The sequence below is a fragment of the Aedes aegypti genome, chromosome 1 (assembly GCF_002204515.2).
Source record: "Aedes aegypti strain LVP_AGWG chromosome 1, AaegL5.0 Primary Assembly, whole genome shotgun sequence".
Taxonomy (NCBI): domain Eukaryota; kingdom Metazoa; phylum Arthropoda; class Insecta; order Diptera; family Culicidae; genus Aedes; species Aedes aegypti.
In genome coordinates, this window is record NC_035107.1 from 268,482,706 (window position 1) to 268,497,604 (window position 14,899).

Below are 14,899 nucleotides of genomic sequence, written 5' to 3' on the forward strand. Positions count from 1 at the left end.
CATTCGATTCGTCTTTGACGTTCACTTCGTAAAAAAAAACTCATTAAAGGTTTTGTTTTTGACACAAAATATTTAGGTAGATTATCAAATTAACAAATTAAAACAAACAGAGCTATTAAAGCCAGAATGTAAATTTTGAAAAATAACATAAATTAAAATTAACATAAGACATGTTTAAAAAATCGAAAACTAAAGATGAAGTACCTGAGAGTAGAAACACTTAAAATGTAAAATTTTTGTAAAACCTAAACCAAAATGAATAAAATGAATTAAATTGAAAAAAATAATTGATACAAAATATTTCTGTCTGACTTTTCAAAAGGTACATGAAAACATAATTTACCCAAAATCAGATTTTAGTTTAAAAATTTAAATCAGAGGCAATGTTTTTTTCTGTCCTTAACTCAGTACAAAACATTAAAAATAAGTAAACTTGTGTTTCAAGCACATAATTAAGCATATAGAACAAAATTAAATTAGGATGACTCAGGACTTTATTATGACGATAAATGATATCGGATGGTGTAGAAAGAACAAGACTGGATCAATTTTGTTCATATTTGTGTTATTTTTTTTACTGTCGACTCTCCTCAGTAGTTGTTTGTTGTGTTTACACATAAATGTTTTTTTACTGTCTTAGGGACTACGACGTTTAAATAATTTAACTGATAATTTTCGAAAGGGGGTTTCCTTTTCGTGATTTATAAATATTACTTGTATAGTAGTTTTTGTTTATCGCTTTCTATTTCAGCTCATGATTTCTCCTCTTTCGCCTGGTGCAGTATTTAACTTGTGCCTTTATTATACATTTCTAATCTGTTTGCGACTGCAATTCATAGCTTTGATTCAACTTTTTCAATTGTGTATACAGAAGAGTATCGCATAAAACATTAGCAGGAAAAACAATCGCGAAGGCGTTAAGGCGCAGCAGAGCTTTAAGGATATAATTATTTTTGTTATTCAAAGTACAAACAGGTACAGTCACACGGTTTTCTGCTGCTATCCTTCTGCCACTCGAACACACGGATCGAATAAGGATATGTTTGTTCTCGAATCAAGGAAAAGAAATTGATGGGGTCAAGCTGAGAACGAAGTCTTAGCGGGGAAATTCGGCGTTATTGTTTCGTATTACAGCTACAGTTTGTTGGTTTGATTAAAATTTAACACAGCCTTTCATTAAACTTTTACACATTTTATCCTTTATTGATCGAGTTGACTCTTCTTTTGTTTGAGTGTTTTGTTTAAAGGTGTTTCGGCGTAAGCACGCTTCATTTTTTTCTTACAAACAGTCGGTTCAAGAAGTTTCTAATAGTCTAACGATGACCTTTTTAATTCTACAGTTTCTTAGCGTAAACTTGGATTGCGGTAGGCATTACGCTGGACAGCAGGAGCGCATTGGTCTGTCAAAACGTACAGATGATTTGTCCATTGTAATTGTACCATTTGGTAAACTTAAAATGTAAATGAGACTAGAATTGGCTTCCTAGAGATATAGGAGTGTCTTACGGCTATTGTGTAAAGAAAGAACCTAAGAAAAAATAAATCAAATGAAAACCAAAAAAAAAAAACATGGCGAGAGGGAAATGTTTTGGCTGCTTCCGATCGCAGCAGGTGGTGCTCGTGGCTGTCAAAAAGTGTGAGTTTCTGTATGTGTTGGTGTGGGCGTGCACGGTTGGTGCTGACAGTCGCAACGATCGGGCGACCGATGACGCTATAAATGCATCAAAAATAGCTGTTTTTCAACAAAGATTTTTTTCGCAAACCATGATATGAATGAACTTTTCATTACGAAGGGGATATAGATTTTCTTGGTTTTTTTTCAAAGAACATACTAACACACTTTCACATTGCAAAACTGACTATGCTAACAGAGGAAAGCCGATTTGCTTACGGGCTACTATGTACACTTTGAAGGACGCGTTTATAAATTAGCTCTAGAGTTTGTTTTAAAATTTGTATCACACTTTAAATAGGTAGAATATAGGGGACGAAGATATTACACCTAACTAGCTTAAGCCGAATCATGAGCTAGAACTCGTCTGGCCAGACCTCACGTTGGAACTGCTGGTGCAGCTGCTCGAAATAGAAAACGGCCGGGGTGCAACGATGCAGACGGGCGTTGCAGGGACTGGTGCTAGCGACTGAGTGGGCGAGGGCGTTGAGGAAGAGGATGACAGCGAGGACGGTGACGAGAGCGAAGATGGCGACGATGGAGGTGAAGTGGGCAGCTTCAAGGTTAACCGCGGTGGACACCGGCCATTGATTCCGTGGCAGTGCCTACTGCTGGTACTGTGAAAGCTGCAACCGGAGCTTGTGCTGCTGGTGCTAGCGGTGCTGCAGCCACTATCCCGATTGTTGTTCTTGCTGTCTTCGCTGTGGTCGTCTTCGTTGTCCATTTCCTCGTCGTGTTGGTTGAACTTGCTGCAGTTGTTAATCAGGAAGAACGGTGGCTGACTAGGTGGCACAACTGGCGACGGAGGCGGAGGCTCAAGCTTCCCGTCGGCGATCAAATTCTGCTCCAGCTCCAGCAGCTGGCCCATGAAGTTGAGGTTAGGTGAGATGATGGGACGGGCCAGCTTCACCATTTGGTACGCTTCCAGCAACGAGACGGCCTTGTACCGCATGACGTAGGCGATGGCAATCGTGGCACTGCGGCTGATACCGGCTTGACAGTGCAGCAACACGGTGGAACCTTTTTTCCGGGCGTCCTCTGAGGAAAGAAAGAAAATAAAGGAAAACGTTAGTCATTTCGTCTGAACGAACATCGATAAGATTCCGGTATCGGAACCCTCGCGGGTGAGATATAGTTTAGCGCTAATGACTTCACGAACTGCGGTGCTTGACAACCGCAAGAGATCAGGGTTATCTTATCTGTTGCACGCGGCGCATTACTCCCGGAAATCGGACACAAGCTCTGGGACTACCGAACGGCATACGATTTATGGCGTACAGGGGGCTTCAGTAATAAGGACGAAGCTTAATCATGCTTTTGTCTGTTTTTTTTCCGATGTCAGTGTTCCTAATCATTTGTAGCGTTCGAAGCTGGCTTTCTGATCTAATGAAACGGTTCAAATGTATCAATAGGTCTGTGTCATTGATGAAAAAAGAGCCTGGTGATATGCAATCTCAGGAAATCCCTGAAGGTCACATTCTCTTGTGCAGATTTGTTGGTAACCATGTGGTTGCCATCCATGGCCTACTGCATGCTTTGTTGAGTGGTCAACTCACACAGAGCCCCACCTCAGAAACACGCTGATTAATCGCAAAACAATGCGTCGATATGCGACACGCAACACCGAAAACCCGCCGCCGAATGCAGGAAGTGGCATTGGAATGATGTCACACTCGACGAATTTGACTGATCGGTCGCAAAAGAACGGTCCGAGAAGCATCAAGCCCAGGAGGGATCAGAACCATCTAAACAGCTTGGATTTTAAGTTGTTTTCATCGTTGTCGTTCTTCGCAGTGATAAACGCGCGCGCGGGCACGTGATGTGACTACTGCGATGCGTCTGCATTTGACAGAGATGATTCACTCTCACCCGCACTCTGACCGACTGCTGCTTGTGATGGGAGATGCAATCGCAGCAAGCGCTTTGTTCAGGATGAATCATCCTGCTTTGTAGGATCCGTGATGCGTGTCCCTTTTTTACTGTTCGCGCAGTTAGAATCCTTTTCCAACAAGCGGATGTGTAATGGATATCGCTTTCAGGAATATGGGATATTAAAAAAAGCGTATTCGTCTGAATCGGAACCGCTTTCTCTCCCTCCGACCTTTTTTTTTCGTCGAATGTTGTTGTTCGTCCCAGATCAAATTTCCGGTTCTGTTTTCATCCCACGGAGAGCAGCAGAGCAAACAGATTATGATTAGTTTTTAATGTTGAAGCGCTGTACAAGGGGAAATCAAACGCAATCATACAGACAAACAGACGTAATACGTGCGGTACTACCGAAGACGAATAAAAAATGTTCATGTTTCTTGTATTTCCCACAATTTTATGGCACGTGAGGTAGTAGAGCAAAATCTAGCATGCTGTGAAAAGTGTACTGCTTTCAGTCAATCTTTGGTATCGAATGCAGCACCATAAATGACCAAATGTAGTACTAGGAGACTCGCGTTCGGTATTTTAAGGGCGTATCTGCAATGATCGATTTCTCTTCGTTCGGGTTTCTCTTTTGGTAATAACTTGGTCGAATATGATGAAATCCAGCTTTTTACGAGTGCTAATGGCTGTCATAAATAGGCTCGATTTCTGGTAGCGATAATTTAATTTGACGTTTAGCTTGGGTCGTTTTACATCCAGGTTTTTACGAGCGCTATCAACTGTCACATACAAGCTCGCTTTCTGGTAGGGATAAGTCGATATGACATTTGGCCGATCCAAGCCAAACGTCAAATCAACTGATCCCTATCAGAAAGCGAGCTTGTACGCGGCAGTTGTTAGCGCTCGTAAAAACCCGAACCCTACCAGAAAGTGAGCCCCTTTGTGGCAGCCATCAGCACTGATAAAAATCAGGATACAGTAATTTACCATTGAGCCGATAAGGATAAGAATTGTGCGACGAAGATTTCGATCGCATACTGTTCTTAGAGCTACGCCTGTTTGTCTATGGTAACCATCTAACGGTGTAATCCAGGGATTGAGTATTGGGCGGGTTCCTATCAGTAGAGATTTGCATTGTCCGTACACAACTCCCTTCGCTCTCATTGCCAAGTATTCTAATCCTCCTGAAGCGCTGGGATTCGACAACAACTGTATGGTAATTAGCAATCGCAAGCGTCGACGGCTTCACGGAGCATTAGGCATCCGAACCGAGCAACCGAAAGCCGGAAATTGATTAATGACGAGGGACGTCCAAGAGCGCGCTCTCTCTCCCCCTTTCCAGTTGGAAACGTGTTTCCAATTAGAAGCGGGAGATTCTCATCTGCAGACGCAAAATAGACGTCGGGGATTCATCAAAGCTACTCGTGTTGCTGCTGTTTGCGATTTTTGATTATTGCGTGGGTGAAGGGGTGTATTTTTAATCTTGCTCGCTGGTTTCTCTCTTCTTCTGGTGTACGACGAAAATCTGCTACACAGCGAGAGAGAGAGAGAGGCCACTTCGGAAACGATGAATGAGTCATAACCTCGAAAAAAGTAAAACGCAGCAACCCACTACCGTTTCTGCCTGCGTTCAAATGCGGCCGAATTGAATTGCGCTCGGCTTGCTATGATGGAGCTCTTTTTTCAGAGACAATTTTGTTATTAAAACCATTCGACTGTTAAAATAACAATATCGAGTCGAGGCAAACAATGCCGCAAAGAAGAACGTAACGAAAATGCAGCGAAACGCGATTCTGACAGCCAGTTGTAGTAGACGAAAACACATCAGTAGGCGTTGACTCGGCGGGGCCTGCTTATAATGCTTGGTACAATTTAAAGTGTTTGATTGCGCCATAGCCAACAGAGTTCACTAGCATTTCCTGTCGCTGCGTTTTGAACGATAAACAAAAAAAAAAAAACGTCTGCAGAAGCAATTTCGAACAAAAGTAACATAATTCTCACACGTTCGACTGTGCTGAAAGGGCCGAAGCAATAGGAATGTGTGCTCGTGCGTAAAATAGCGACTTAGTTTTTGTGTTGCCTTTCACCTTCTGTCTTCTATTCGTCGCTATCGCCGGCTGGCTGTAATTCTCTGCTCTTCGGGTATGAGTCATGCCCGGTCCGAGTAGAGTGAGTACGCATCGTCGCCGTACTTTCACCCTTGGAGGCAATCCCTTCGGGGGTTTGGGTTATGGACTTTTTATTATTTCTCTATTTCAGCCCGGCAAATTCCCGTTGGGTTTTTAGCATGTTAAATTTGATCTGTTTTTGATGCAGTGCACATCTGTCAGTGGCAGGGGTGGGCAAAAAGAGAAAGTCATCGTGCGCCGAGATTTTCTAGGAGAAGGGACTGCACAACTTTGGCCGGGAGGATTATGGGGCTTAAAGGATCGATTTGGTTGGAATTTATCGATGGGGAATGTTTGTTTATAATGCACACAAACGGAAAACTTTTTGGCTGTTTTCTATTTGAGCAGGGATGTACCGCGGGCCCAAATGTAAACAATCCAAACAAGGCGGGCCAATTTTGCCAATCGAATGCCAAATGGTGCATTAAATCGTTGTCCCTCCCCTTCCGGAAGTTCGTCTGTTTGAATGGCGCAGATGAAACGTCGGGCTCCTCATTCGGAACGGTCGTAAAATTTAATTAAAATCAATGTTCATCATGCTCCCGTCCCGTGTCCGTCTGTCCGTTCGTTGACGAGAACGAAATGGGCGCTTTTATGGGTGCCAGCTTCCAGCCAGCAACGGGTAAATATCACATCAATGAATGTGCCTGAAAACGGTTTATTCTCCCCTCGCTGTTTTCCGCTTTTCACCATCAGGATGATTCATTCATTCTATGCCCAGAACGGCATTTCATTCATAGATCACAATGTGTAGTGTTCGTTTAGTGCTTGTGCAGACGTTTGCACTTGGCGCGGCAAAAAGGGAAACTCAACGCCTACTTCACCTTTTTCCCTCCATTGAAGCTGGCTGTCCACCGTATGAAGGAAATGCGAATGACAGCTAGCAGCGCAGGGGTGGGTAAATTTTCACATATGTACGCGATGTAATAAAATGCATTCTTGGAATGATTACAAGCATTTCTGTATCCTGTTCTTCCGTTCGCTCTTGCCCAGCCAGCTCGACACCACCGACGTAAAAGAGCTAATAAAACAATATTTATTCCCCCTTGTTTTTCGCATATTCGGGTGCGTCGTGTGGCAGCTTCAGCAGCCAGAAGCCCGGCATCCGAATAAGGGAAACCCCGGCAGCACCGCATTTATTGAATAACAAGTAAAACAATAATTTCCCTATATTAGCAGCAGATGCAGAAGTGGTTTTCGTACACATTTTGACACATACCGTGCCTCACGGGTGCTGGCAGGGGTGCGAACTGTGGAGCACCCGTCAAAAAAGATGAAAAACCATGATCTTTTCCCCCTTTTGGCTTTTGCTGTGTTCGATGCTGGATGATGTCGTGGAAAATGCGTAGCGATGACGTGTTGATAATATCAGCACCAGAGCTATTCATCGCACCTGCGCCTCCTTGCGCAGATGCTGCCGAGGATGCGATGATAATTAAATCAACCGATGACAGCGCGCTAGCTTGGATCCTAGCGTCAGGGGTGTAACAAAAGACGAATGGCAGAAGAAATTAATCTGAACGCCCACCTGAGTTGTCCTCCCAAAACCGTGATATCATTTATCAAACGGAGTTGTCGAAGTGGGTTTCCTTTTGAAGAGGATCATCATTAGACAGACTCTGGTGCGCAGTGAAGCGGACCGGAGGCGAAGGCAGGAAATTCGATAACATAAATGACATCATCTTGTCATCATACGGAGCCGTTTGTCAGACGTTCGTTTGTTGTTGATGTAATCGTCGTAGATGGGGGCAAACGGCGCAACCGATTCGCGTTTGGAAAGAACGACCATTAATCTAGCTAGTGTCTGCTGGTTGATGAACCGAAGAGGGTTGCCCCGATGACTACGATGGCGACGGCGAGGGTTGAGTAAATTCAATAAACGCTTGATTGTTTCCTTCGGTAGCATTGATGATCGCAATTTTACGCATCCGAGGCGTTGAAATTGCGTTAATTTTTATGGATCTGTTTCCCTCGTATGCCTTTCCGTTTGAATTTGTGTTTATGTCATTAAGTGGAACTGTCAAAGTCAAAGATTGCCGAAGGTGATTGAATTGAGCATAGCATCAAAAAGAAGTCTATGAACCACCAGAATTTCTTGAAACATCTCCATAGCAGTTGTGGTTGCCAAGCAACGCGAGGAGATCTCAGTAACGGAGTAGCCCTCGGTTAGAGAAACCTGCACCTTTCCGTCCGTGCAGGGTCTAGCTAGGGAAGGGAATCCGGACGAACGCGGCAAGGCACGACTTCTTCGAAAACCTGATTCTCCACTTCTCGCAACATGGGTATCAACAAACTTGTGGTGGAGTAAAACTTGATCGCGATCGACTCATACCAGCGCGCAGGGCAGGACACCGGAGAATGGAGGACTCGAGAGACTCTACATTAGATTGCCTTGCCTGCCAGTCGGGTTGGGTTTGGTGGAATGAGAAATTTATTGCTAAACAAGCGGTTTCCTACGGCCTTTGCAGTGACGTCACGATTGAGCAAAGGTCATTCAAATGAGCATTCCGTGCCGAGTTCCCTTCTATGTGTGCGTGGTAATTCAGTTGCGTTTGCCGTGGCATGGCCTACTTGATAGCTGTTGTTCCCACAGTGCTCGGTTTTCAAACCGCCTAGGTAACTAGATTGAATTGAGGCTTTGTTTTTTTGTGATCGTTTTGACAATTGCCGTTCTACACTCTGCCTACTTCTGTTTCGCATTTGGACGACGCGCCACTGCCATGACTCATTTGTGTGCCGTCCTGGTCGAACTGTGCGGTGTGCCGTTTTCGGTTCGTTGAATTTCACAGAAGGAAAGTGCAGTACCGTCTGTCTGTGAGGTCACCGAACCAAGACAGCAACGCGCTTGATTGACCCCTGCCGCTCGCTTTTGGTGGAGGCAGCTGCGAAATCGAGTACGACGCAATAGTTTACGTTATGATCTATGAGTCACCGCGTGTTCCGTTGCGTTGCGGCGTTTCATCGCCGCATGCCAGTGGGCCATAAAATAGTTTCGATGCGACCTTCCCGCTGCGTCCGTCGTCGTTCACACACCATGGAGGAGGAAAGCGACCCTCATCTCGTCTACGAGCATTTCATGGCAGGCCGGAAGCACGCAGTTGCGTTGCGGCGGCATAAAATGTATGATTAGGAAGGAAGCACATTAGTCATCACAGAAGAGAGCGCACTGCCATTAGTGCCAAGCACACCATCTGTCAAAAAGGTTGAGTAATCATGCGAGGCGACGACGCAGGGCTGTTGTTTGCTGTAAGGGTCTCTGCAGTCTGTTTACGCAATCGCCACCACTTGAGAAAAGGCTCTTGTGAATTTATTTTCTTTTCGGTCTGTCATTTCAAGATTAAATTCCTGAAGACCGCAATGTACGAGTCGTGAGTTTACTTTCCTCTTGAAGAGGAAGGTAGACGGGCAAACAGAGCCGCCATTGTTTGTGTGTTTATCTTCTCTTGGTCGACCGCAAATTTTTGTGCAGGGTTGGATGCTGCGCAGGCAGCAGCGGCAGGTGATGACGCCTGTAATGGATCTCATTTATCACTGTGTAAATTTGGGGTCCCTTATCTGGTGGCAGTATTGCCCGCATGTTCGTCGCGATGACTTTCAGCACTAATCACCCGGAAACGAGAGATAACAGTTCGCTTGTATTCCGTTGATTCCTGTGGATCAATCCTTAACGTGGTGTTACGAAGACTAAAAGCCCTGCATCCGGAGAACCATTAGAGGTAATAGCCTCGGCCGCCACAAGATTTATCCGGTACCGGAGCGGAAACCACCGCAAATGGAGAATTGGCAGCAGAAGAAATCACTTATTTTCGGCTACAAGAGAGGGGATGATTTTTATTGTTATTCTAATCTTTACCCTCGCATTTGCACAGGATGCCATGAGCGTCGTTGCTACGGCGGTTACCTCTGAATGTCTGCAGGGGTGTGCTGGGTCGTATGGGAAGGCTATTAAGAGCAGTATACCTTTCGGGGTTCCACCCTCTCATTAGTTGCAGCTTTTGGCACACAATGGCAGCAGCATCAGCATGGTAAAAAAGATGGTGACAACCGCCCTCGGTTCCTAAATGGGAGTAGGTACCGCTTCGGGAGATGAGTCATCCACTTTGCCTGTCCCTCGTACAAAGGGGGAATGCCGGTGATGGTACTTTCCATCAGTTGTACGACACCGAGGACTAATCTGAGCGTCGTAAAAAGATGCAAACGATTCCGCCCCGAGGCACTGATCTTTGTTTTTCCAACAAAGGAAAACTTGAAGGGTTGTTTGTGTTGTTTTGTGGGATTTTACATTGACGGCGACGAGGGATGTTGTTTACAGGCACGACCACGATTGTTTTGGTCGTCTGACCGAAAGATCAGAAAACTAAATGAAATATTACATCAGTGAGGTGTGAAATATTTCACATGAGAACGTGGTTCGACAAAGTAGGCCAATGCGATGGTGACGAATTCCTTTATTTTCCGTAAATTCCCCGTCATCGAAAATTCCCACCCCTGAAGGACAAAGGAGTTGAGTCGTTATTTGTTTATAATTTCCCGAATGACTCACGTGACACGCAAACAGTTGCGTGCATGAACGACGTGTGGAAAAAAAAATTCGGTAACCCAGTTCTGACTCCGAAAGGTGAGGAAATTCTGTTGCAAAGCAACAAAGTTGGCCCTCTACCGGACAGTCATACAAACCACAGCGTGTCTAGCGTGCAACTGCCGCAGCGAGGATTGCTTTGATTGTTTCCCTCCTGCAATCGTTTCGCTGTGGGTCTCGACTCCGAAACGGCTGGCAAAAATGCAGCAGTTACGAAAAAACGTGCAGCAATAAGAAATATGAAATCACAGCGGCAAACCGACAGACACGAAACGCGAAATGCCACCAACTTGAAACAGGTGCGCGCGTTCGAAATCGTGATCATGCTGCGTAATTGCTGCTATTATTGGCCATCATTCGTGGCCACCACACCATCGCCGACTATGATGAAGAAAATGCAAGAGCTTTGAAACGTCAAAATAGAGAGAATGCCAGCCATGCCAGCGACGACGAAGCGGGTGAAGGAATTTCGAACCAGCAGGAAAATCAATTTCACACGATGACTCACTCTGTGGGCCGCACGGTTCGGTACACTTGCGGATTATTAGTTCGATATTTTAGCGTGCTAGGTTTTCTTTTTCGTTCCTAGGAAAGAAACCGAGGAGCAATTTTCTTAAGCTTTTCATGCTGCATGGGCAAGAGGGGGTGCTCTGTTATGAGTGTCTAAACATGCACTATAAATAGCGGAGCACAAGAAAAAAAAAAACGTTTTTTGGTTCGTGATCGAGCACAGTATGCTGCTTAGGAAACAGATACCTATAGTGCAGTGCGTGTTGCAATCAAATGGAAAAGGATTACGACGAGTGGAGTTTCCACGGCGTGTACAGCCCTGCTTTTGATTGGACCCTGCAGCAGACGTAACGCGCGAGCGAATGCGATTCGATGCACGTCGTAATCAGCTTATCGCCGTTGGCAGGGCTGGGGATGCGGCAATGGCCGTAAATCCGTCCCGGAGTGACACGTGCTGCCATTTTTAGTGTCGCTTACGGCGGTACGGCAGTCACGTGTCAAGTGTCCCTTACAAGCAAATTTAATTCTCGTCGATGGTCGTGTCGTTTTTTGTTGCGCTTATAATGTTACAAACTACGAATCCTCTTGCCAAAGGGAGCAACCTTATCTTGCGGTTGGCAGGTAGCTGCGGTTATTCGTTAAGAAAAAAAATCGATGAATCGAAACGGAAAACTAGATCGGTCTATGAGTCACCGCTTTATGCATATACGCGCATGTTCTTGCAGGGGTGGATCAATTATCAGTGTTCCAAAGCTGTGATTGAGGTTGGGTGTGTTGGCCGCAGTAGCGAGCAACTTGACAAGTGATATGTCCTTGGAGCATGAGCCGCACACCAACCCTAGAAGAAACCGATCGATGATTGAAAGTGCTTTGCATTGAGCCAGCGCAGCGAGCTGTGCAGGGTTGGATTGTGTGGTAATTAGCTAGCGCCCGTCAGTTCTGGCACCGATGAATGGGTGCGAAAAAAAATTGGTCACCGAATGCGTCATCGCCTTCGAACGTGATCGGTTTGACGCTGCTAAGCTGTCAGAAGAATCGATTTCACGCAGTGCAGTCATCAAATGTTGTTGTACAAACAAAAGTTTTGTAAACACAGCAATATTCGTTTGCACTCGCTGGTTTCTTTGTTTGTTCAACGAGTACGATGCACCCTTCTGCTCGAAGCAAATTTAGGGATTACACCAACGGATTTCCTCATTATTTATTCATCGAGGGAGGGGACCGTTAAATTCACAATTAATTCCATAACAGTCTCATCCGAGAACCGAAAGATGTATGGGTCTCTTTTGCCTTCGGAATAACGCCGAAAGTTTTCCCAAATGTTTATTTAAAATTTATCTAAATTTGCTGCCATTCCGAGCGCATCAAACCGACGAAGACAGAGAAAATTAAGCATGCAAAGCCGGGTTTGATCTCGATGTGGCAATACCCGTCTGTTTGCGGATAAAGGATTCAGCAGCAGCACTCTGGAAACATCCCCCGAGGGAGTTATGTCATCCCGAGCAGGGTTGGACAAAATCAATGAGGCTAATGAACCGCATTTGCTTCGTCCCATCACTTTCGTTTACACATCAAAGTTTCCATTCGGAGTTTCGAAATATTTCAAACCTGCCACCGTTCGTTGCCAACGGTAAATTTTATACAGTGAAGCGGTGCTTCTGGACTAGTTTAGGTATGGAACCGTCTAATTATCGTCACGCAAGTATGCCATCATCGCCAGCCGCGGCAAACATGCTAATTAAAGTGAGTCAGACAGTGTCGAAAAGATTTTCCTTCCGCGGTGTAACGCGTTCTTTGCATGATGCAGCGATTGAGCCGAAAACGCAGAGCGTTGTGAGGTTCAGCCGGTATAATATGGTCATACAGAGCCCTATCTCAATTTGACTGTTGAACGCTTAAGCTGATTCGAGAAACACTTGTTTTCTAATATTTCAAATGTTTTGTATTACTGCCCATTTTAGGTCCACAAAACAGATTATAATTTTCCAGTAGATGTCATACCCCTGGATTTAAACTCAACTTTTGGATGAATTGATGAATTGGATGAATGGATGTTTTCCGTGTACCTTTCGAAATAATAGACAGACATGTTATGTGAAAAGTCAAAGTTGTGAAATTCAGACTCATTTAAAAAATAAATAATAATTGTGAATAAGTCATCTTTTGAGAGGCAATATTTACCAGAGTAGACGCTACTCTGGTATCGTTTTATTGATTAAAAAAAACATTATCGATCAATTTTGGTCATTTTTCGTCTGCAAATTAACTTAAATTTAACGAGAGGTTCTTCTTCTTCTTGGCATTAACGTCCTCACTGGGACAGAGCCTGCTTCTCAGCTTACTCTTATGATCACTTCCACAGTTATTAACATAGAGCTTTTTTTTGCCAATGATGCCATTTTCGCATTCGTATATCGTGTGGCAAGTACGATTATAATCTATGCCCAGGGAAGTCAAGGAAATTTCCAATACAAAAAGATCCTGGACCGACCAGGAATCGAACCCAGACATTTTCAGCATGACTTTGCTTTGTAGCCGCGGACTCTGACCACACGGCTAAGGAAGGCCCCATGAGCAAGTTTTATGAGAGTTTATAATAGTTAAAAAGTTCTTTTTCTGTAGAAATTGTAGTAGTGTTTTCTTTTCTCGATAGGGAAATTTACGTATTCTCGGCAGCCCAAGCCGGAGCCGTGATTCTTTTGTAACTTTCTCAGATATCAGCAGATAAATTACGCGTTTGTCTGTTTACATTTATGCACTGCTCAATCCTCTGTCGATTCACATCGACATACTTGTTAAAAGCTTTTTGGAAACGTTTTCACAACGCTTTGAACATCTCTTGTCAGTGTGACTATTGTCGGCAGTCTCATTCTCTTCGGCAGGTTTTCCATAACTGCAAGTAAATCTGTTCGGCAGCTCCAATTCACCCGCATATTGAGACGTATTTATTTGTCCTGATGATACCTCTGGCGAAATTGTTTGTTCAGTCTCTGAAATCTCATCAGAACAATCATCTGAATGTTTTCATTGGTGTGCTTTGATAGAAAAATACTATGTATTTGGCGTTTGAAATTCGGTTGCCGATAATAGTCAAATGGTGCTCCTTATCATCACAGTTTTTTGTCCAGAATTTTAACAACTTTAACAAAGAACTATGACTAACTGTAAGTGGAGCATTGGCCCTTTACAAACATTACTTTTGCTGCTGTTGAGAATGATAGAGCATGCAACTTCACTCTTTAACGTTCGTTCAAAGACTGATTTTCTTTTACATTGGCTTGACGTTAATGAAGAAGCAAGGCCTTCTATGTTTAAATTATTGTAATACTTCGGCATGCTCTATCATTCTCAACAGTTGCCACTGATTGAACTCCTTGACTAGCGCCTTACATTTGATTCCACCGATCGCATCTGAGATAATCGTCGTCAAGAATTAGCAGTGCACCGGTTGTTTATGATTGTGGTTCTTGTTTTCCGAGCAAGCATACAGGTATACCTATAGTTATATGCCCCAATTAGAGCAACGGGTTGTTGTGGCAATTGTTTGAGCGCGAGTGCAAACGCTTTTATCGGGGGCGGTCGCTCAGCTGCTGATAAAATGCGAACAATGATTACAACCTCCCGGTCGATAAGAGCAACTGCCCGTTATCGCTGTACTCCTGTGGCTCAAAAAGTGACTCATTGAGTATATTGTTCTTGTTGTCCATAGAAATCGCGAGAACACAAACAAAATTTCAACAATAGGGTTGTAAAATTCGCAAACTTTCCCATTCAAGAAACGTCAAACTTCGAACATTTGAAAAGGGCTCAAGAGGTCTTGCTGTTGAGCCCTTTTAAGGTCGTCCACGCAAACTAACACCACTATCAGGAAGATTAGTGTTAGCTCTTCCTGATAATGGTATTGGTAAGCGTGATCCAGTTGAATTGTTTTTTTTACACAAAAAAAATGTTCCTGACATTTTAAAAGAAACACGGAAAACAAAATTCATTCTAAATTTGATTCCAAGTTTAAAGGTGTGACAAAAGCAGTAAAACCAAAAGAACATATTTTTTAGGCTTAAACCCATACAGAACATTTAAAAAGTGATCTGCAGATCT

At 44.0% G+C, this 14,899-nt stretch overlaps 1 protein-coding gene across 4 annotated transcripts in view; it reads right to left on the minus strand.

The window, feature by feature from the left end:
• Positions 1 to 548: 548 nt before the first annotated feature.
• LOC5573328 (dual specificity protein phosphatase 10) overlaps positions 549 to 14,899 on the minus strand; it is a 33,568-nt gene continuing 19,217 nt past the window's right edge. For all 4 annotated transcript variants that reach the window (XM_021837773.1, XM_021837770.1, XM_001654498.2 and 1 more), the window contains exon 4: positions 549 to 2,710. In XM_021837773.1, the coding sequence (XP_021693465.1) occupies positions 2,022 to 2,710 (689 nt within the window). In that variant the 3' untranslated portion in view covers positions 549 to 2,021. The remainder of the gene's footprint in view (positions 2,711 to 14,899) is intronic.